Source organism: Mytilus californianus, unplaced genomic scaffold (assembly GCF_021869535.1).
Source record: "Mytilus californianus isolate M0D057914Y unplaced genomic scaffold, xbMytCali1.0.p SCAF_1, whole genome shotgun sequence".
Taxonomy (NCBI): Eukaryota; Metazoa; Mollusca; class Bivalvia; order Mytilida; family Mytilidae; genus Mytilus; species Mytilus californianus.
In genome coordinates this window covers 141637128-141662735 of record NW_026262581.1, presented here as the reverse complement: position 1 = coordinate 141662735, position 25608 = coordinate 141637128, and the positions used below count along the sequence as shown (strand labels likewise).

The 25608-nt window shown below is 34.8% G+C and overlaps 1 protein-coding gene across 1 annotated transcript in view; it reads right to left on the bottom strand.

Annotated features, from left to right (window-relative positions):
* Positions 1-1481: 1481 nt before the first annotated feature.
* LOC127737600 (ATP-binding cassette sub-family D member 3-like) overlaps positions 1482-25608 on the bottom strand; it is a 125089-nt gene continuing 100962 nt past the window's right edge. The window contains exon 27 of the mRNA XM_052248448.1: positions 1482-1593. Within this exon, the coding sequence (XP_052104408.1) occupies positions 1516-1593 (78 nt within the window). The 3' untranslated portion in view covers positions 1482-1515. The remainder of the gene's footprint in view (positions 1594-25608) is intronic.

Here is a 25608-nt window from a genome sequence, read left to right as displayed (position 1 = left end):
ATTATCAAATGTAGTCAGAAATTGTGTTTGACTTTAATTATCTACAACGATTCTATATAAACAATCTATATTACAATGTGTCCAATACAAATTATACAAATGTTACGATACAAAATCATCTCAAATAGGAAAATATGAGAACTTACACATATTCAAGGTGAGGAGATTGTGAATAAAAACATAAAGATCTTCCCAAAAAGTCATTAGTTAATGTGTCAATGAAAATCTAACCCAAAAGTTTGAAACTGTTAAATTAATGGTTGAGTACAATCCTTTTTTGAAGAATAATATAGTTCCATTTATATTTTCTTTTATATCATCAGACAGGTTATGGCTGATTATCTACTACTAACACCAGAATCAACCAGGAAAATAAAAAAAAATGAAAAAAATATCAATATCACAAGTTTTATCTATAAATAAATTATTTTCTATTCTATATCATCATAATTATCTACAACTTGTTTTTTAATCATGTCAAATGTACATCTCGATAAAAAAAAACTACGTGTATTATAATTATTGTACAATAATGCAACGATATGTACACTATATACATCACATCCCAATTTATACAAGTAATGGAACAATGTGTACAGATTATACATCACATCCCAATTTATACAAGTAATGGAACAATGTGTACAGATTATACATTACAGTACAATTTGTACAAGTAATGGACCAATGTATACATTATATCTATCACAGTACAATGTGTACAAGTAATGGACCAATGTATACATTATATCCATCACAGTACAATTTGTACAAGTAATGAACCAATGTATACATTATAGCTAGCACAGTACAATTTGTACAAGTAATGAACCAATGTATACGTTATATCTATCACAGTACAATTTGTACAAGTAATGGACCAATGTATACATTATATCTATCACAGTACAATGTGTGCAAGTAATGGACCAATGTATACATTATATTCATCACAGTACAATTTGTACAAGTAATGGACCAATGTATACATTATATATCACAGTACAATTTGTACAAGTAATGTACCAATATATACATTATATCTATCACAGTACAATTTGTACAAGTAATGGACCAATGTATACATTATATCTTTCACAGTACAATTTGTACAAGTTATGGACCAATGTATACATCATATCTATCACAGTACAATTTGTAGTAATGGACCAATGTATACATTATATCTCTCACAGTACAAGTACAGGACCAATGTATACATTATATCCATCACAGTACAATGTGTACACATTATGGACCAATGTATACATCATATCTATCACAGTACAATTTTTACAAGTAATGGACCAATGTATACATTATATCCATCACAGTACAATGTGTACAAATTATTGACCAATGTATACATTATATCCATCACAGTACAATGTGTACAAATTATGGACCAATGTATACATTATATCCATCACAGCACAATTTGTTTAAGTTGAAATATGTACATATGAATAAAATATAATGTTTTCTGTTTTAAAAGCCCATTCATTAAAGCAGGTATCAAGATCCAAACTCGGTGGTGTCAGATGTGATTGGTTTGAACTCGTACGCTCCTCTGCCATCCATCTGTAGGTAAAACTGAAATGAAAAAACAATAACAATTATGACACAGAGATCTTAAATGTCTCAGATACAATGTCTATCCACAAAACTGTTTGTATGTACATGAGGTTGATTGTATTTTTAAGGAACTCCAGTTCATGTGTATTGTATTTCAGGAAGAACTTACAAATTAGGACTTATTGACCAATATCACATTAAATCATAGCTTAATCAATGACTAGAAAGGAAATAAGTCTATGTGCTGAAACTTTACATATAATATAAACATTTTTTTTATGATGTCACAAATAGCACACATGTTGATTACCACGAAAATTCAATTAAAACAGGTAACATAGAGCACAAGTGTCAACAAAATACATTTTTTACCATGATGCTTGTCATAACATTTTAGATATCTGACTTGAATATTCAGTAGGTCCAAGTCTCTATATTTTCTAGGCCTAACTTTAATTGAAATCCAGACATTTTTGTCAAATTTCACCAAAATCTTCATTACCGCCTATTTGGATTGTAAACAACTGACTTAATATTTTGAGATTTGGCGATTATTGAACTTACTCCTTTAAAGAAGATCTGATAAAAAATGACGACACTTTCCTCACAACAAGAAACTACGAGATATAAATGGTCCTTCATTTCAGATTTATCTGATTATCAAACTCACTCTAGGATGAGTGGAATTTGGAGTCCATTATTAATATCAACTGATTTCAATCCCAGATAACTATTTAACACTAAGTAATATTGGTTTGGGAGATTGATCAAGATGAATAATTGATGGATTAAAACCAATCACCAGTAAGCATTGAACTATCAACTTGAAAAAAATATTGCTCATTGAAAATGTTTCAAAAAGATGGGCCATCCATAATATCTGGTATGTCTTATTAAAACCACCATCAACTAAGAGAATATATACATCCTTAGTTTGTATAAATAGGAATTAAGGACAGGTGCTAGTTACAGTAAAACCATTATCAACACTGTCACAGATTGAAAAAGAGTACTGTAAATTCAGAAATTATTGCGAGGTTTTTATTAATGCGAAGAATCCGACTGGGTTTGTATCGCAAAAAACCTTTTGAAATTTAATACATAATACTGTATATATATATATATATATATATATATATATAGATTGCCTAACAATGTAATTTTAACACACTATTTAGTATGTAAATATAAGAATGTTTAAAATATTTACAAAATGATGAAAATAAACGCAATATTTCGCTAGACTAACTAGCTTTATCAAGCGTGCATCTATCCAGGTGAAATCGGATGTAGATGATAAGAAACTTTTGCAGCTCAATGTATATGTTGCACTTGAATTTAGCTGCCTTGAAAATAATACATAATTTGGATGAAGTTCAAGATTTTTACAAAATTGGTAGTTGAAGTTAGCAACGTCCATTGGCCAATATTACAGGATAGCTGATGAAAGAACTGCTTGTATTGGCAGCTTTACAACACAAGCAGTTCTTTCATCAGCTCCGTTACTAAACAAAATTATACCATCTACTCAAATTCCAACTGTAAAACGGAGAACTCAATTTATATATTAACATGTGACACATGTGGCATTCAGTATGTGGGAGAAACAATGGACAAATTTAATATTCGGCTCAATAACCATCGTTCATGGTACAAAACCAACAAAAACTGTCCTCTCACAAGACATCTTCGTTCAACGAAACATTCTTTTGATAATGTTACCTTCCAAATCATAGAAGTCAACACCGAGTGGGACACCACGGCGAGAAGGAGAAGAGAAAATTTTTGGATCCACCAACTCCACACTTTAGAACCTGATGGTCTTAACGAAAAAGATGAGAAAAGATACAGGAAAGATAAAGAATAATTTAGTACACAGCATCGTCCTTTTTATCCTGTAATATTGGCCAATGGACGTTGCTAACTTCAACTACCAATTTTGTAAAAATCTTGAACTTCATCCAAATTATGTATTATTTTCAAGGCAGCTAAATTCAAGTGCAACATATACATTGAGCTGCAAAAGTTTCTTATCATCTACATCCGATTTCACCTGGATAGATGCACGCTTGATAAAGCTAGTTAGTCTAGCGAAATATTGCGTTTATTTTCATCATTTTGTAAATATTTTAAACATTCTTATATTTACATACTAAATAGTGTGTTAAAATTACATTGTTAGGCAATCTATAATTTTATTTTTGTAATTGAATTAATCTCTGTACTGATTAATCCACACTCCCATAGATTTGTATGTCATGTGCTGCTATTTATAGGCACTTATATATATATATATATATATATATATATATATATATATATATATATATATATATATAAGAAGATGTGGTATGAGTGCCAATGAGATAACTCTCCATCCAAGTCAAAATTTATAAAGGTAAACCATTATAGGTCAAAGTACGGTATTCAACACGGAGCCTTGGCTCACACCGAACAGCAAGCTACAGTACTGATAAATAAAACCATCTACATCTACACTGCCAGCACTAGTACATTCATCTAGGATGGCAAACTGTGGCTTATGGTAAAGTAATCTGGCCATCTACAACAACCAAAGATACATTAAGCATTGTGAACAAATACAATACACTATGATTTATATTCTACAATTAAAAGTGAAAATTTACACAAATTATCAAAAATGATAACTCCAACTTGTGAAAGCCTTTATATAAGAATATTCAATAATTTTATAATAAAACTAGAGGTGTCGGAATGACATGAATGGCCCTGCTTGCAAAATAAGCTTGAAGCCATTGTTAGGAGTTAAAATTTTCAAAGTCCAAAGCCGGTAATTATTGCAAAAATCAGTAGAGCGCAATTAAACAAACGTAAACTTGATCTGTAACTCATCATAGTAGACTCACATACTAAAAATCAGCTAAATATGTGAAGGCGTATAGAAGGAAAGTCTGTATAGTTGTTTGTTGTGGGATAAGGGTAACATTATATGGCCCTGACCTAAGTCGGTGGGATGGATGAATATTTTTATTAGCAAAGTTCTGTGTCATTCTACATTTAACATTCTGCAACTATTGTCTATTGTCTATGATGAAAAATCACAAATATCATTAATACTTATTTGATAATGATCATCATATAAAAATAAACACAATGAATAATAAATCCCTTTAAAAAATAACAGAGGACATCTGTACTTACTGCAACTCTTTGTTTCTCTCCACCACTCAACACATCAATCTAATCCTGAAAATACATCAACTCGATAAAAACTTTATATGTAAAATGAGTATTCAAACTTGTTAAAAACTTTATATGTGGAATGAGTACTCAAACTCATTTAAAAAACTATATATGTGGAATGAGTACTCAAACTCTCAAAAAAAACTTTATATGTGGAACAAGTATTTAAACTCATAAAAAAAGATTTAAATGTGGAACAAGTACTCAAACTCATTAAACAACTTTACACATGTTGAATGAGTACTCAAATTCATTAAAAAACTTTTTACATATGGAACAAGTACTCAAACTCATAAAAAACTTTATATGTAGAATGAGTACTCAAACTCATTAAAAACTTTTTACATGTGGAATAAGTACTCCAACTCATAAAAAAACTTTATATGTGGAATGAGTACTCAAACTCATAAAACAACTTTATATGTGGAATGAGTATTCAAACTCGTTAAAAAACTTCATACATGTGGAATGAGTATTCAAACTCATTAAAAACTTTATATGTTAAATGAGTATTCAAACTCGTTAAAAAATTCGAATACATATAAATAAGATGTGTTACAGACAAATAATTATCCATTGCACAAGAAAATCAAGTTTTATTTGATAAAACAAATCATTTCACAACATTGTGCAATTTTTAATAGAATTAACTATACATCTTTCAGATGGGAGCCATCTCTGTGGGCCCCGCTGTGAATAACATGTGGTAAAAAATTTGTATCTTTACCATAGGACATGGATGTTGTCAACTGAAACCAAAGTTTTTGACCTTGACCTTTGACCTAGGAAGTTGTACATACATAATGACACACCCTCTGGTGTTGGATAATATACATGTCAAGTATTAACTTTGAAATCATAACCGTTCTCAAGATATAGAGGGGACACGATCTTTACCATAGGACATGGGGTTGTCAACTGAAACCAAAGTTTTTTTACCTTGACCTTTGACCTAGGAAGTTGTTCATACGTTATGACACACCCTCTGGTGTTGGTCAATATACATGTCAAGTATAAACTTTGAAATCACAACGGTTCTCAAGATATAGAGCGGACTCGATCTTTACCATAGGATATGGGGTTGTCAACTGAAACCAAAGTTTTGACCTTGAACTTTGACCTAGGAAATTGTACAAACATTATGACACACCCTTTGGTGTTGGTTAATATTAGGGATGTCAACGAGTACTCGAGTACTCGAGTATCGCTCGGTAGTACCGAGTATCGAATACCAAAATGATAATTGACTAATCGGTTTCCTGTTAGAATGTTGTTGCCTTCTTAAGCTTAAATACAAAATATTTTTTATTAAGAGCGCCTCCCGGGAAATTTAATATTCATCAAAATTAGTCAAACTTAAAATATTTTTGGAATGTTTGCGTTTAATTGTAATTTAAAATTCCTCCGAAAAGAGGTAGATTAAGAACAAGAGCACCTTTCCAAGGCTTACACGTTTAGATTTTCTTAGTCATTCACCCATCTCTGTACCGTCAGAGCAAATATTTTCATCAGCAGGACTGTTAGTTACGTAACAAAGTTGAGAAATCTCCTCGTCCCAGAAAAAGTTGACAAGGTAATATTTCTAAAAAAGAACAAATTCGTAGCACCCTGTGTCGACCCTCAGAAAATGATTCAAGACATCAGTAAGTTTTAATCATCACCTCCTTGTTGATAATTAAATGTGTTTTTTTACGGTTCCAAAAATACTGTTGTTTGAGTAATCATTTTTCCATAGGGTTTATTAATTAATTGATTAGTTTATTGCCGGTTTACATAATTGGTACAAGTAGTAAATGGGCTATTAATTATGGTATGAAATTCCTGGTCCTAGTTATGGTGTGCTTGTTCGTGTGAGAATTTCTTATATTAATACACCGTCAAAATTTCATGTTTGGTTAAATTTCTTCAAAATACTGGTCTGGTCATCTGTTTTGTATATTGCCCTTTCATACTATTTTAAACTGCTAGGTTTTCTTACATATACTTCGATGTGCCCCGAGCTGTCTATCATTTGTTTTTTTAGTTTTATATGTTTTGTCTATCATTTGTTGTTTCGAAATTATTGGTCTTTTGTTGGGCAATGTATGACAAATATATGTTGAAAAACCTCGCCCGTAATTATAAATTATGTAATTCATTGACCGCTCCCGACATGTGTAACTTCAAAGCATGTTTAAGCGGCGATCGATGTCTTTCAAAATTACTGCACTTTTCTTGTATCCCTGGTGCTTTCGACTGAAAAACCGTCGTACACAAGCATCGCACAAGTTGGCACTCCGAGGCGGGTGGGGAGCAAGAAGATGAACTGTGGTTTATTTTTATCAATAGTACCGCTTAAGTCGACGCTAGGGGCCGTCTTGACCTTGTTGTAGGGTTTGAATGATTCGTTCATTGTTGAAGACCCTACATCAACTGTCAAAATGAAGAACAGGAATAAAAGCTCTGTTCATTGATAATTTTCTATGTTTTCTATGTATTGTGTGCGATTTTTTCCCATGTACATTTACTCCATATCCTTTCATTTTCTATATAATAATGTTGAGGGTTTTACGTCCATAAGACAACTACCCACAATTCATAAAATGGATATAATTTTGTGTTTCCATTTTGTAGATGTTTTTCCAAGCCAGTGCTATAGTATCGCTCGGTAAATCAAACGAGTACTCGATTAGTAAATCTTTACCAAGTTGACATCCCTACTTATAACATCACCTGCTGATATGACCCCTCCCTATAGGCACCATAGAAAGTGTCTTTATTGAACCGCGTTTTTACTAAATACATCACTTGCTGATATGACCCCTTCCTATAGGCACCATAGAAAGTGTCTCTATCGACCCTTTTTTTACTTGAAACATCTCCTGCTGATATGACCCCTTCCTATAGGCTTCATAAAAAGTGTCTCTATTGACCCTTTTTTTATTTATAACATCACCCGCTGATACGACCCCTTCCTATAGGCACCATAGAAAGTGTTTCTATTGACCCTTTCTTTACTTATAACATCACCTGGTGACATGACTCCTTCCTATAGGCACCAAAGAAAGTGTCTCTATCAACCCTTTTTTTACTTATAACATCACCTGCTGATATGACCCCTTCCAATAGGCATCATAGAAAGTGTTTCTATTGACCCTTTTTTAATCTATAACATCACTCGCTGATATGACCCCTTCCTATAGGCACCATAGAAAGTGTTTCTATTTACCCTTTCTTTACTTATAACATCACCTGCTGATATGCCTCCTTCCTATAGGCACCATAGAAAGTGTCTCTATCGACCATTTTTTTACTTATAACATCACCTGCTGATATGACCCCTTCCTATAGGCACCATAGAAATAGTCTCTATTGACCCTTTTTTTATTTATAACATCATCCGCTGATATGACCCCTTTCTAAAGGCACCATAGAAAGTGTCTCTATTAACCCTTTCTTTATTTATAACATCACCTGCCGATATGACCCCTTACAAGAGGCAACATAAAAAGTGTCTCTCTTGACACTTTCTTTACTTATTACATCACCTGCTGATATGACCCTTTCCTATAGGCACCAGAGAAAGTGTTTCTATTGACCCTTTCTTTACTTATAACATCACCTGCTGATATGACCCTTTCCTAAAGGCACCATTGAAAGTATTTCTATTGACCCTTTCTTAACTTATAACATCACCTGCTGATATGACCCCTCTCTAAGGCATCATAGAAAGTGTTTCTATTGACACTTTCTTTACTTATAACATCACCTGCTGATATGACCCCTTCCAATAGGCACCATTTAAAGTGTTTCTATTGACCCTTTCTTTACTTATAACATCACCTGCTGATATGACCCCTTCCTAAAGGCACAATAGAAAGTGTCTCTATTTACACTTTCTTTACTTATTACATCACCTGCTGATATGACCCCTCCCTTTAGGCACCATATAAAGTGTTTCTATTGACCCTTTCTTAACTTATAACATCACCTGCTGATATGACCACTCCCTATAGGCACCATAGAAAGTGTCTCTATCGACCCTTTCTTTACTTATAACATCACCTACCGATATGACCCCTTCCTATAGGAACCATAGAAAGTATCTTTATTGACCTTTTCTTTACTTATAACATCACCTGCTGATATGACCCCTTCCTATAGGCACCATAGAAAGTGTCTATATTGACCCTTTCTTAACTTATAACATCACCAGCTGATATGACTCCTTCCTATAGGCACCATAGAAAGTGTCTCTATTGACCCTTATTTTACTTATGCCATCACCTGATGATATGACCCCTTCCTATATGCACCATAGAAAGTGTCTCTATTGACACTTTCTTTACTTATTACATCACCTGCTGATATGACCCCTTCCTATAGGCACCATATAAAGTGTCTCTATTGACCTTTTCTTTCCTTATAACATCACCTGCTGATATGACCCCTTCCTATAGGCACCATAGAAAGTGTTTCTATTGACCCTTTCTTAACTTATAACATCACTGGCTGATATGGCCCCTTCCTATAGATACCAAAGAAAGTGTCTCTATCGAAACTTTCTTTACTTATAACATCACCTGCTGATATGACCCCTTCCTATAGGCACCATAGAAAGTGTCTCTATTGACCCTTATTTTACTTATGACTTCACCTGATGATATGACCCCTTCCTATATGCACCATAGAAAGTGTCTCTATTGACACTTTCTTTACTTATTACATCACCTACTGATATGACCCCTTCCTATATGCACCATAGAAAGTGTCTCTATTGACACTTTCTTTACTTATTACATCACCTGCTGATATGACCCCTTCCTATAGGCACCATATAAAGTGTCTCTATTGACCTTTTCTTTCCTTATAACATCACCTGCTGATATGACCCCTTCCTATAGGCACCATAGAAAGTGTTTCTATTGACCTTTTCTTAACTTATAACATCACCAGCTGATATGACTCCTTCCTATAGGCACCATAGAAAGTGTCTCTATTGACCCTTATTTTACTTATGACTTCACCTGATGATATGACCCCTTCCTATATGCACCATAGAAAGTGTCTCTATTGACACTTTCTTTACTTATTACATCACCTACTGATATGACCCCTTCCTATAGGCACCATAGAAAGTGTCTCTATTGACCCTTATTTTACTTATGACTTCACCTGATGATATGACCCCTTCCTATAGGCACCATAGAAAGTGTCTCTATTGACACTTTCTTTACTTATTACATCACCTACTGATATGACCCCTTCCTATAGGCACCATAGAAAGTGTCTCTATTGACCTTTTCTTTACTTATAACATCACCTGCTGTTATGACCCCTCCCTATAGGCACCATAAAAAGTGTTTCTATTGACCCTTTCTTAACTTATAACATCACCTGCTGATAAGACCACTCCCTATATGCTCCATAGAAAGTGTCTCTGTTAACACTTTCTTTACTTATTACATCACCTGCTGATATGACCCCTTCCTATGGGCACCATAGAAAGTGTCTCTATTGACCTTTTCTTTACTTATAACATCATCTTCTGATATGACCCCTCCCTATAGGCACCATAGAAAGTGTTTCTATTGACCCTTTCTTAACTTATAACATCACCTGCTGATATGAACCCTCTCTAAGGCATCATAGAAAGTGTTTCTATTGACACTTTCTTTACTTATAACATCACCTGCTGATATGACCCCTTCCAATAGGCACCATTTAAAGTGTTTCTATTGACCCTTTCTTTACTTATAACATTATCTGCTGATATGACCCCTTCCTAAAGGCACAATAGAAAGTGTCTCTATTTACACTTTCTTTACTTATTACATCACCTGCTGATATGACCCCTCCCTTTAGGCACCATATAAAGTGTTTCTATTGACCCTTTCTTAACTTATAACATCACCTGCTGATATGACCACTCCCTATAGGCACCATAGAAAGTGTCTCTATCGACCCTTTCTTTACTTATAACATCACCTACCGATATGACCCCTTCCTATAGGAACCATAGAAAGTATCTTAATTGACCTTTTCTTTACTTATAACATCACCTGCTGATATGACCCCTTCCTATAGGCACCATAGAAAGTGTCTATATTGACCCTTTCTTAACTTATAACATCACCAGCTGATATGACTCCTTCCTATAGGCACCATAGAAAGTGTCTCTATTGACCCTTATTTTACTTATGCCATCACCTGATGATATGACCCCTTCCTATATGCACCATAGAAAGTGTCTCTATTGACACTTTCTTTACTTATTACATCACCTGCTGATATGACCCCTTCCTATAGGCACCATATAAAGTGTCTCTATTGACCTTTTCTTTCCTTATAACATCACCTGCTGATATGACCCCTTCCGATAGGCACCATAGAAAGTGTTTCTATTGACCCTTTCTTAACTTATAACATCACTGGCTGATATGGCCCCTTCCTATAGATACCAAAGAAAGTGTCTCTATCAAAACTTTCTTTACTTATAACATCACCTGCTGATATGACCCCTTCCTATAGGCACCGTAGAAAGTGTCTATATTGACCCTTTCTTAACTTATAACATCACCAGCTGATATGACTCCTTCCTATAGGCACCATAGAAAGTGTCTCTATTGACCCTTATTTTACTTATGACTTCACCTGATGATATGACCCCTTCCTATATGCACCATAGAAAGTGTCTCTATTGACACTTTCTTTACTTATTACATCACCTACTGATATGACCCCTTCCTATAGGCACCATAGAAAGTGTCTCTATTGACCTTTTCTTTACTTATAACATCACCTGCTGTTATGACCCCTCCCTATAGGCACCATAGAAAGTGTTTCTATTGACCCTTTCTTAACTTATAACATCACCTGCTGATAAGACCACTCCCTATATGCTCCATAGAAAGTGTCTCTGTTAACACTTTCTTTACTTATTACATCACCTGCTGATATGACCCCTTCCTATGGGCACCATAGAAAGTGTCTCTATTGACCTTTTCTTTACTTATAACATCATCTTCTGATATGACCCCTCCCTATAGGCACCATAGAAAGTGTTTCTATTGACCCTTTCTTTACTTATAACATCACCTGCTGATATGCCTCCTTCCTATAGGCACCATAGAAAGTGTCTCTATCGACCATTTTTTTACTTATAACATCACCTGCTGATATGACCCCTTCCTATAGGCACCATAGAAAGTGTCTCTATTGACCCTTTTTTTATTTATAACATCATCCGCTGATATGACCCCTTTCTAAAGGCACCATAGAAAGTGTCTCTATTGACCCTTTCTTTATTTATAACATCACCTGCCGATATGACCCCTTACAAGAGGCAACATAAAAAGTGTCTCTCTTGACACTTTCTTTACTTATTACATCACCTGCTGATATGACCCTTTCCTATAGGCACCAGAGAAAGTGTTTCTATTGACCCTTTCTTTACTTATAACATCACCTGCTGATATGACCCTTTCCTAAAGGCACCATTGAAAGTATTTCTATTGACCCTTTCTTAACTTATAACATCACCTGCTGATATGACCCCTCTCTAAGGCATCATAGAAAGTGTTTCTATTGACACTTTCTTTACTTATAACATCACCTGCTGATATGACCCCTTCCAATAGGCACCATTTAAAGTGTTTCTATTGACCCTTTCTTTACTTATAACATCACCTGCTGATATGACCCCTTCCTAAAGGCACAATAGAAAGTGTCTCTATTTACACTTTCTTTACTTATTACATCACCTGCTGATATGACCCCTCCCTTTAGGCACCATATAAAGTGTTTCTATTGACCCTTTCTTAACTTATAACATCACCTGCTGATATGACCACTCCCTATAGGCACCATAGAAAGTGTCTATATCGACCCTTTCTTTACTTATAACATCACCTACCGATATGACCCCTTCCTATAGGAACCATAGAAAGTATCTTTATTGACCTTTTCTTTACTTATAACATCACCTGCTGATATGACCCCTTCCTATAGGCACCATAGAAAGTGTCTATATTGACCCTTTCTTAACTTATAACATCACCAGCTGATATGACTCCTTCCTATAGGCACCATAGAAAGTGTCTCTATTGACCCTTATTTTACTTATGCCATCACCTGATGATATGACCCCTTCCTATATGCACCATAGAAAGTGTCTCTATTGACACTTTCTTTACTTATTACATCACCTGCTGATATGACCCCTTCCTATAGGCACCATATAAAGTGTCTCTATTGACCTTTTCTTTCCTTATAACATCACCTGCTGATATGACCCCTTCCTATAGGCACCATAGAAAGTGTTTCTATTGACCTTTTCTTAACTTATAACATCACTGGCTGATATGGCCCCTTCCTATAGATACCAAAGAAAGTGTCTCTATCGAAACTTTCTTTACTTATAACATCACCTGCTGATATGACCCCTTCCTATAGGCACCATAGAAAGTGTCTATATTGACCCTTTCTTAACTTATAACATCACCAGCTGATATGACTCCTTCCTATAGGCACCATAGAAAGTGTCTCTATTGACCCTTATTTTACTTATGACTTCACCTGATGATATGACCCCTTCCTATATGCACCATAGAAAGTGTCTCTATTGACACTTTCTTTACTTATTACATCACCTACTGATATGACCCCTTCCTATAGGCACCATAGAAAGTGTCTCTATTGACCCTTATTTTACTTATGACTTCACCTGATGATATGACCCCTTCCTATATGCACCATAGAAAGTGTCTCTATTGACACTTTCTTTACTTATTACATCACCTACTGATATGACCCCTTCCTATAGGCACCATAGAAAGTGTCTCTATTGACCTTTTCTTTACTTATAACATCACCTGCTGTTATGACCCCTCCCTATAGGCACCATAAAAAGTGTTTCTATTGACCCTTTCTTAACTTATAACATCACCTGCTGATAAGACCAATCCCTATATGCTCCATAGAAAGTGTCTCTGTTAACACTTTCTTTACTTATTACATCACCTGCTGATATGACCCCTTCCTATGGGCACCATAGAAAGTGTCTCTATTGACCTTTTCTTTACTTATAACATCATCTTCTGATATGACCCCTCCCTATAGGCACCATAGAAAGTGTTTCTATTGACCCTTTCTTAACTTATAACATCACCTGCTGATATGAACCCTCTCTAAGGCATCATAGAAAGTGTTTCTATTGACACTTTCTTTACTTATAACATCACCTGCTGATATGACCCCTTCCAATAGGCACCATTTAAAGTGTTTCTATTGACCCTTTCTTTACTTATAACATTATCTGCTGATATGACCCCTTCCTAAAGGCACAATAGAAAGTGTCTCTATTTACACTTTCTTTACTTATTACATCACCTGCTGATATGACCCCTCCCTTTAGGCACCATATAAAGTGTTTCTATTGACCCTTTCTTAACTTATAACATCACCTGCTGATATGACCACTCCCTATAGGCACCATAGAAAGTGTCTCTATCGACCCTTTCTTTACTTATAACATCACCTACCGATATGACCCCTTCCTATAGGAACCATAGAAAGTATCTTAATTGACCTTTTCTTTACTTATAACATCACCTGCTGATATGACCCCTTCCTATAGGCACCATAGAAAGTGTCTATATTGACCCTTTCTTAACTTATAACATCACCAGCTGATATGACTCCTTCCTATAGGCACCATAGAAAGTGTCTCTATTGACCCTTATTTTACTTATGCCATCACCTGATGATATGACCCCTTCCTATATGCACCATAGAAAGTGTCTCTATTGACACTTTCTTTACTTATTACATCACCTGCTGATATGACCCCTTCCTATAGGCACCATATAAAGTGTCTCTATTGACCTTTTCTTTCCTTATAACATCACCTGCTGATATGACCCCTTCCGATAGGCACCATAGAAAGTGTTTCTATTGACCCTTTCTTAACTTATAACATCACTGGCTGATATGGCCCCTTCCTATAGATACCAAAGAAAGTGTCTCTATCGAAACTTTCTTTACTTATAACATCACCTGCTGATATGACCCCTTCCTATAGGCACCATAGAAAGTGTCTATATTGACCCTTTCTTAACTTATAACATCACCAGCTGATATGACTCCTTCCTATAGGCACCATAGAAAGTGTCTCTATTGACCCTTATTTTACTTATGACTTCACCTGATGATATGACCCCTTCCTATATGCACCATAGAAAGTGTCTCTATTGACACTTTCTTTACTTATTACATCACCTACTGATATGACCCCTTCCTATAGGCACCATAGAAAGTGTCTCTATTGACCTTTTCTTTACTTATAACATCACCTGCTGTTATGACCCCTCCCTATAGGCACCATAGAAAGTGTTTCTATTGACCCTTTCTTAACTTATAACATCACCTGCTGATAAGACCACTCCCTATATGCTCCATAGAAAGTGTCTCTGTTAACACTTTCTTTACTTATTACATCACCTGCTGATATGACCCCTTCCTATGGGCACCATAGAAAGTGTCTCTATTGACCTTTTCTTTACTTATAACATCATCTTCTGATATGACCCCTCCCTATAGGCACCATAGAAAGTGTTTCTATTGACCCTTTCTTTACTTATAACATCACCTGCTGATATGCCTCCTTCCTATAGGCACCATAGAAAGTGTCTCTATCGACCATTTTTTTACTTATAACATCACCTGCTGATATGACCCCTTCCTATAGGCACCATAGAAAGTGTCTCTATTGACCCTTTTTTTATTTATAACATCATCCGCTGATATGACCCCTTTCTAAAGGCACCATAGAAAGTGTCTCTATTGACCCTTTCTTTATTTATAACATCACCTGCCGATATGACCCCTTACAAGAGGCAACATAAAAAGTGTCTCTCTTGACACTTTCTTTACTTATTACATCACCTGCTGATATGACCCTTTCCTATAGGCACCAGAGAAAGTGTTTCTATTGACCCTTTCTTTACTTATAACATCACCTGCTGATATGACCCTTTCCTAAAGGCACCATTGAAAGTATTTCTATTGACCCTTTCTTAACTTATAACATCACCTGCTGATATGACCCCTCTCTAAGGCATCATAGAAAGTGTTTCTATTGACACTTTCTTTACTTATAACATCACCTGCTGATATGACCCCTTCCAATAGGCACCATTTAAAGTGTTTCTATTGACCCTTTCTTTACTTATAACATCACCTGCTGATATGACCCCTTCCTAAAGGCACAATAGAAAGTGTCTCTATTTACACTTTCTTTACTTATTACATCACCTGCTGATATGACCCCTCCCTTTAGGCACCATATAAAGTGTTTCTATTGACCCTTTCTTAACTTATAACATCACCTGCTGATATGACCACTCCCTATAGGCACCATAGAAAGTGTCTCTATCGACCCTTTCTTTACTTATAACATCACCTACCGATATGACCCCTTCCTATAGGAACCATAGAAAGTATCTTTATTGACCTTTTCTTTACTTATAACATCACCTGCTGATATGACCCCTTCCTATAGGCACCATAGAAAGTGTCTATATTGACCCTTTCTTAACTTATAACATCACCAGCTGATATGACTCCTTCCTATAGGCACCATAGAAAGTGTCTCTATTGACCCTTATTTTACTTATGCCATCACCTGATGATATGACCTCTTCCTATATGCACCATAGAAAGTGTCTCTATTGACACTTTCTTTACTTATTACATCACCTGCTGATATGACCCCTTCCTATAGGCACCATATAAAGTGTCTCTATTGACCTTTTCTTTCCTTATAACATCACCTGCTGATATGACCCCTTCCTATAGGCACCATAGAAAGTGTTTCTATTGACCTTTTCTTACCTTATAACATCACTGGCTGATATGGCCCCTTCCTATAGATACCAAAGAAAGTGTCTCTATCGAAACTTTCTTTACTTATAACATCACCTGCTGATATGACCCCTTCCTATAGGCACCATAGAAAGTGTCTATATTGACCCTTTCTTAACTTATAACATCACCAGCTGATATGACTCCTTCCTATAGGCACCATAGAAAGTGTCTCTATTGACCCTTATTTTACTTATGACTTCACCTGATGATATGACCCCTTCCTATATGCACCATAGAAAGTGTCTCTATTGACACTTTCTTTACTTATTACATCACCTACTGATATGACCCCTTCCTATAGGCACCATAGAAAGTGTCTCTATTGACCCTTATTTTACTTATGACTTCACCTGATGATATGACCCCTTCCTATATGCACCATAGAAAGTGTCTCTATTGACACTTTCTTTACTTATTACATCACCTACTGATATGACCCCTTCCTATAGGCACCATAGAAAGTGTCTCTATTGACCTTTTCTTTACTTATAACATCACCTGCTGTTATGACCCCTCCCTATAGGCACCATAAAAAGTGTTTCTATTGACCCTTTCTTAACTTATAACATCACCTGCTGATAAGACCACTCCCTATATGCTCCATAGAAAGTGTCTCTGTTAACACTTTCTTTACTTATTACATCATCTGCTGATATGACCCCTTCCTATGGGCACCATAGAAAGTGTCTCTATTGACCTTTTCTTTACTTATAACATCATCTTCTGATATGACCCCTCCCTATAGGCACCATAGAAAGTGTTTCTATTGACCCTTTCTTAACTTATAACATCACCTGCTGATATGAACCCTCTCTAAGGCATCATAGAAAGTGTTTCTATTGACACTTTCTTTACTTATAACATCACCTGCTGATATGACCCCTTCCAATAGGCACCATTTAAAGTGTTTCTATTGACCCTTTCTTTACTTATAACATTATCTGCTGATATGACCCCTTCCTAAAGGCACAATAGAAAGTGTCTCTATTTACACTTTCTTTACTTATTACATCACCTGCTGATATGACCCCTCCCTTTAGGCACCATATAAAGTGTTTCTATTGACCCTTTCTTAACTTATAACATCACCTGCTGATATGACCACTCCCTATAGGCACCATAGAAAGTGTCTCTATCGACCCTTTCTTTACTTATAACATCACCTACCGATATGACCCCTTCCTATAGGAACCATAGAAAGTATCTTTATTGACCTTTTCTTTACTTATAACATCACCTGCTGATATGACCCCTTCCTATAGGCACCATAGAAAGTGTCTATATTGACCCTTTCTTAACTTATAACATCACCAGCTGATAAGACTCCTTCCTATAGGCACCATAGAAAGTGTCTCTATTGACCCTTATTTTACTTATGCCATTACCTGATGATATGACGCCTTCCTATATGCACCATAGAAAGTGTCTCTATTGACACTTTCTTTACTTATTACATCACCTGCTGATATGATCCCTTCCTATAGGCACCATATAAAGTGTCTCTATTGACCTTTTCTTTCCTTATAACATCACCTGCTGATATGACCCCTTCCGATAGGCACCATAGAAAGTGTTTCTATTGACCCTTTCTTAACTTATAACATCACTGGCTGATATGGCCCCTTCCTATAGATACCAAAGAAAGTGTCTCTATCGAAACTTTCTTTACTTATAACATCACCTGCTGATATGACCCCTTCCTATAGGCACCATAGAAAGTGTCTATATTGACCCTTTCTTAACTTATAACATCACCAGCTGATATGACTCCTTCCTATAGGCACCATAGAAAGTGTCTCTATTGACCCTTATTTTACTTATGACTTCACCTGATGATATGACCCCTTCCTATATGCACCATAGAAAGTGTCTCTATTGACCCTTTCTTAACTTATTACATCACCTACTGATATGACCCCTTCCTATAGGCACCATAGAAAGTGTCTCTATTGACCCTTATTTTACTTATGACTTCACCTGATGATATGACCCCTTCCTATATGCACCATAGAAAGTGTCTCTATTGACACTTTCTTTACTTATTACATCACCTACTGATATGACCCCTTCCTATAGGCACCATAGAAAGTGTCTCTATTGACCTTTTCTTTACTTATAACATCACCTGCTGTTATGACCCCTCCCTATAGGCACCATAGAAAGTGTTTCTATTGACCCTTTCTTAACTTATAACATCACTTGCTGATAAGACCACTCCCTATATGCTCCATAGAAAGTGTCTCTGTTAACACTTTCTTTACTTATTACATCACCTGCTGATATGACCCCTTCCTATGGGCACCATAGAAAGTGTCTCTATTGACCTTTTCTTTACTTATAACATCATCTTCTGATATGACCCCTCCCTATAGGCACCATAGAAAGTGTTTCTATTGACCCTTTCTTTACTTATAACATCACCTGCTGATATGACCTCTCCCTATAGGCACCATAGAAAGTGTCTGTATCAACCTTTTCTTTACGTAAACCATCACCTGCTGACATGACTCCTACCAAAAGGCACCATAGAAAGTGTCTCTATCGACCCTATTTTTACTTATAACATCACCTGCCGATATGACCTCTTCCTATAGGCACCATAGAAAGTGCCTCTATTGACACTTTCTTTACTTATAACATCACTTGCTGATATGACCCCTTCCTATAGGCACCATAAAAAGTGTGTCTTTTGACCCTTTTTTTGTTTATAACATCACCTGCTGATATGACCCCTTCCAATAAGCACCATAGAAAGTGTCTCTATCGACCCGTTCTTTACGTATATATAGAAGATGAGACCCATTTCACAGTAAGTTGTCCTTTATATAACGAACAGAGAAAATTATTATGGGATAAAGTAAACAGTTTTTGTAATAATTTTAAAGAATTACCCAAGGATAAAAAATATTTCTGGCTGTTCACAAATGAGCATTTACCAACTCTTATGTGCCTAGGCAATTATATAATTAAGTGTTTAGAAATAAGATCCAGGTGGATACAAAATATATAAAATTATTATGCAATTATTGTTAATGTTATGTAAGACACATGATGTGTTAGGCTCTGATCCTGTCCAATATATGATAGTATTATATTAGGATATAGTTTTTCTTTTTTCCAATCATATTGTGCTTAATATTGTTGTAAATGATGCCCTTTATGGGTTCTTGATTAGATTAATAAAATTCTTATCTTATCTTATCTTATCTTATAGGGATGTCAACGAGTACTCGAGTACTCTAGTATCGCTCGGTAGTACCGAGTATGGAATACCAAAATGATACTCGACTAATCGGTTTCCTGTTAAAATGTTGTTGCTTTCTTAAGCTTAAAGAAAAAATATTGTTTTTAAGAGCGCCTCCCGGGAAATTAAATATTCATCAAAATTAGTCAAATTTAAAAAACGTATCGAATGTTTGCGTTTAATTGTCATTTAATATTCCTCCGAAAAGAGGTAGACTAAGAACAAGAGCACCTTTCCAAGGCTTACACGTTTAGCTTATCTTAAGTCTTTCACCCACCTCTGTACCGTCAGAGCAAATATTTTCATCAGCAGGACTGTTAGTTACGTAACAAAGTTGAGAAATCGCCTCGTCCCAGACAAAGTTGACAAGGTAATATTTCTAAAAAAGAACAAATTCGTAGCACCCTGTGTCGACCCTCAGAAAATGATTAAAGGCATCAGTAAGTTCTAATCATCACCCCCTTGTTGATAATTAAATGTGTTTTTTTACGGTTCCAAAGATGTTTTTCCGAGCAAGTACTCTAGTATCGCTCGGTAAATCAAACGAGTACTTGATTAGTAAATCTTTACCAAGTTGACATCCCTAGTTAATATACATGATCAGTATAAAGTATGAAATTATAACGGTTCTCTAGATATAGTGCGGACACAATTTGTTACGGACGGACAGAAGGACTGACGGACGGACAGACTGATCACTATAGGGCGGGGCCCTAATATTTCCAAAGGGGCATCATCCCTTTTGAAAATAATTGATAGGCACTGATTTTTGAAATTTTCTAAGACATTGCTAATATATAACTATGATTAAAATTTTATTAAATTCTGGCAAGAATTGCACAAAAAAGAAGGCTTGCATTACAATTGTCTATACAATTTCTGTATTCCATTAAAAATAGTTGTTTGGCACTGATTTTCAAACTTAGCTGAGACATTGGTGATATTAATTTCATTAAAATGTGGTAAGAACTGTACATGCAAGAGCACTTACAAAACTTTTTTTTATGTCCCCCATAATGCGATGTGCAGGGGACAAATACAAGAAGAAAGCTCTCACAATTTGCTTACAGAAAATAAAAAGAAAAATTAGGGTCATGGGACTCATTTTCTTACCACAAAACAAAATAAGTAAATTCACCACACATTTATGTATAAAAGATTCATTATCTTAGTTATCTCACCTTATATGGCAAAATTGCAAAACAATCAGGACAATATTCACCAATATTCATGCAATAACCCTTTATTATCTAATGATATAAATATAGAAATAAGGAGTTGTGGTATGATACAATGAGACAAATGTCGACTATAGTAAGTGTTTTAAAATAGTACAAAAGCCTGTCATCCCATTGTTGATATAGTATACAATATTTATATTTTGTAATAGATCAATTTAGGTCACATCATGATTAACCTTTTATTGTTTCTCTAGGTGAAGTCAATCAATCTGAGATTCCATACTATCTTGTCTTTCCAGAATGCATCCTGTTAATCAAATCTTTCACATCATTGTCTCTTACACCATTTATAGTATACCAAAACTATCGGCTCTAAAGAGTCTGTGTCCCTCCCCTGCATCTTCAACAATGGCTATTTTTTTGTAAAAACCATCAGGCAATAACTCGTATTTAAATTTCTCTGATAGTTTTGACGTAAATGGATGGCAGGTAGATCTAAACATTCTCAATATTTCTGACCATGGCAACAGATGCTAAGTCATGAGAAAAGTCTTTCGGCAGGTGAGCTAAAAATGAACTGTCATGTATAATAAACTATTTTGCTACGATCCTTGGATACAAAATTGTACTAAGGTGAAGTTTGACAAAGATTGTTGAGAAACAACGAAGATTTTCACTTTTTTTTCTGCACATGGCACAATAATTCAAGCCTGTCAAACTGCCTGCCAAAATTTGAACAAGCCACACAGTCGCAGAAAAACAAATTACAGATACACAGCCATCTACTCCAGCCAGAATGTTGAACTTACATGTAACAAATACCAGCAACTTTCTTTTTTCAAAAAGAAGGTAAGACATTCATGACAGAAAATCCCTACATGTACTTGACTCAAAGAAAAGCAAAGAACAATACTTTTCAAAAAATCTGTCAAAACTTACTTAAACAGAATCCCAGCCCCTTCTCTTTCCAGGATGTACTCCAGCTGTACCTATAATGTTCAAATTTAAAATTAAATACAACAAGCCTTGTACATATAAATAATAATGAATCATTCATCAATCTTTTTATTATGAAAGAAATATAAGACTTAGTACACAAATCCACAAATCCATCTTTCAAACTTTCCTTGGGATGACTTACACTAATAATTTAAGAAGCAACACTCTATTTAGGAAATTAAGACCTGCAATATGGTATCAAATTAAGAGAAATACAGTCAATACACATTCATTACTGAACTGTTGCTACAGAAAAATTAAAATCATCTCTTTTGTCATAAAGTTAAGTTCTCAACAAACTCTTATTGTAAATTTCTAGCTATATATATAGATGTAAGTCAAGTTATTAAGTTGTCATAACTATGTCTTTGGTATCATATATTTCTAATTCAATGTAATATTTATAGAATAACTAATTGAAGAATTCAACTATATAAAAATATTTCAGGCCTAACCGAACAACACATTAATTCACAAATTTTTAAGGCCTAACTGAACAACACATTTATTCACAAATATCCAAAGCCTGACTGAACAACACATTAATTCACAAATGTTTAAGGCCTGACCAACAACACATTAATTTACTAATAAACTAGGCCTAACCGAACAACACATTAATTCACAAATGTTTAAAGCCTAACCGAACAACACATTAATTCACAAGTGTTTAAGGCCTCACGGAACAACAAATTTATTCACAAATGTTTGAGGCCTGACTGAACAACACATTAACTCACTAATATTTAAGGCCTAACGGAACAACACATTAATTCACAAATGTTTAAAGCCCAATCGAACAACACATGTATTCACAAATATTTAAGGCCTAACCGAACAACATATTAATTCACAAATATTTAAGGCCTGACTGAACAACACACTAACTCACAAGTGTTTAAAGCCTGACTGAACAACACATTAATTCACAAATATTTAAGGCTTAATGGAACAACACATTATTTCACAAATGTTAAAGGCCTAACCAAACAACACATTAATTCACAAATGTTTAAGGCCTGACCAAACAACATATTAATTCACAAATGTTTAAGGCCTAACCGAACAACACATTAATTCACAAATGTTTAAAGCCTAACCGAACAACATATTGATTCAAAAATTTGTAAGGCCTAACCAAACAACACATTAATTCACAAATGTTAAAGGCCTGACCAAACAACACGTTAATTCACAAATGTTTAAGGCCTGACAGAACAACAAGTAAATTCACAAATATTTAAGGCCTGACAAAACAACAAATTAATTCACAAATATTTAAGGCCTGACCAAACAATACATTAATTCACAAATGTTTAAAGCCTGATCAAACAACACATTAATTCACAAATGTTTAAGGCATAACCCAACATCATATTATTTCACAAATATCTAAGGCCTAACCGAACAACACATTAATTCACAAATATCTAAGGCCTGACTGAACAACACATCAATTCACAAATGTTTAAGGCCTGACCAAACAAAACATTAATTCACCAGTGTTTAAGGCCTTACCGAATAACACATTAATTCACAGATATTAAAGGCCTGATTGAACAACACATTAATTCACAAATATTTAAGGCTTAATGGAACAACACATCAATTCACAAATGTTTAAGGCCTGACCGAACAAAACATTAATTCACAAATGTTTAAGGCCTGAATGAACAACACATTAATTCACAAATGTTTAAAGCCTAACCGAACAACACATTAACTCACAAGTGTTTAAGGCCTAACGGAACAACATATTAATTCACAAATGTTTACGGCCTTACCGAACAACACATTAATTCACAAGTGTTTAAGGCCTAACGGAACAACATAATAATTCACAAATGTTTAAGGCCTGATTGAAAAACACATTAATTCATTAATATTTAAGGCCTAACGGAATAACATATTGATTCACAAATGTTTGAGGCCTGACTGAACAACACATTAATTCACTAATATTTAAGGCCTAACCGAACAACACATTAATTCACAAATGTTTAAAGCCTAACCGAACAACATATTGATTCAAAAATTTGTAAGGCCTGACCAAACAACACATTAATTGACAAATGTTTAAGTCCTGACCGAAAAACACATTAATTAACAAATATTAAAGGCCTAACCGAACAACATATTAATTCACAAATGTTAAAGGCCTGACCAAACAACACATTAATTCACAAATGTTTAAGGCCTGACAGAACAACAAGTAAATTCACAAATATTTAAGGCCTGACAAAACAACAAATTAATTCACAAATATTTAAGGCCTGACCAAACAATACATTAATTCACAAATGTTTAAGGCCTGATCAAACAACACATTAATTCACAAATGTTTAAGGCATAACCCAACATCATATTATTTCACAAATATCTAAGTCCTAACCGAACAACACATTAATTCACAAATATCTAAGGCCTGACTGAACAACACATCAATTCACAAATGTTTAAGGCCTGACCAAACAAAACATTAATTCACCAGTGTTTAAGGCCTTACCGAATAACACATTAATTCACAAATATTAAAGGCCTGATTGAACAACACATTAATTCACAAATATTTAAGGCTTAATGGAACAACACATCAATTCACAAATGTTTAAGGCCTGACCGAACAAAACATTAATTCACAAATGTTTAAGGCCTGAATGAACAACACATTAATTCACAAATGTTTAAAGCCTAACCGAACAACACATTAACTCACAAGTGTTTAAGGCCTAACGGAACAACATATTAATTCACAAATGTTTACGGCTTGACTGAACAACTCATTAATTCACTTATATTTAAGGCCTAACGAAACAACACAATAATTCACAAATGTTTAAAACCTGACCGAACAACACATTAATTCACAAATGTTTAAGGCCTGACTGAACAACACATTAATTCACTAGTATTTAAGGACAAACCGAACAACACATTAATTCACAAATGTTTAAAGCCTAACCGACCAACACATTAACTCACAAGTGTTTCAGGCCTAACGGAACAACATATTAATTCACATATGTTTAAGGCCTGACTGAACAACACATTAGTTCACTTATATTTAAGGCCTAAAGGAACAACACATTAATTCACAAATGTTTAAGGCCTGACCGAACAAAACATTTATTCACAAATGTTTAAGGCCTGAATGAACAACACATTAATTCACTAATATTTAAGGCCTAACCTAACAACACATTAATTTACAAATGTTTAAAGTCTGACCGAACAACACATTAATTCACAAGTGTTTAAGGCCTAACGGAACAACATACTTATTCACAAATGTTTAAGACCTGACTGAACAACACATTAATTAACTAATATTAAAGGCCTAACTGAACAACACATAAATTCACAAATGTTTAAAGCCTAACTGAACAACATGTTGATTCACAAATGTTTAAGGCCTGACCTAACAACACATATTCACAAATATTTAAGGCCTGACTGAACAACACATTAATTCACAAATAT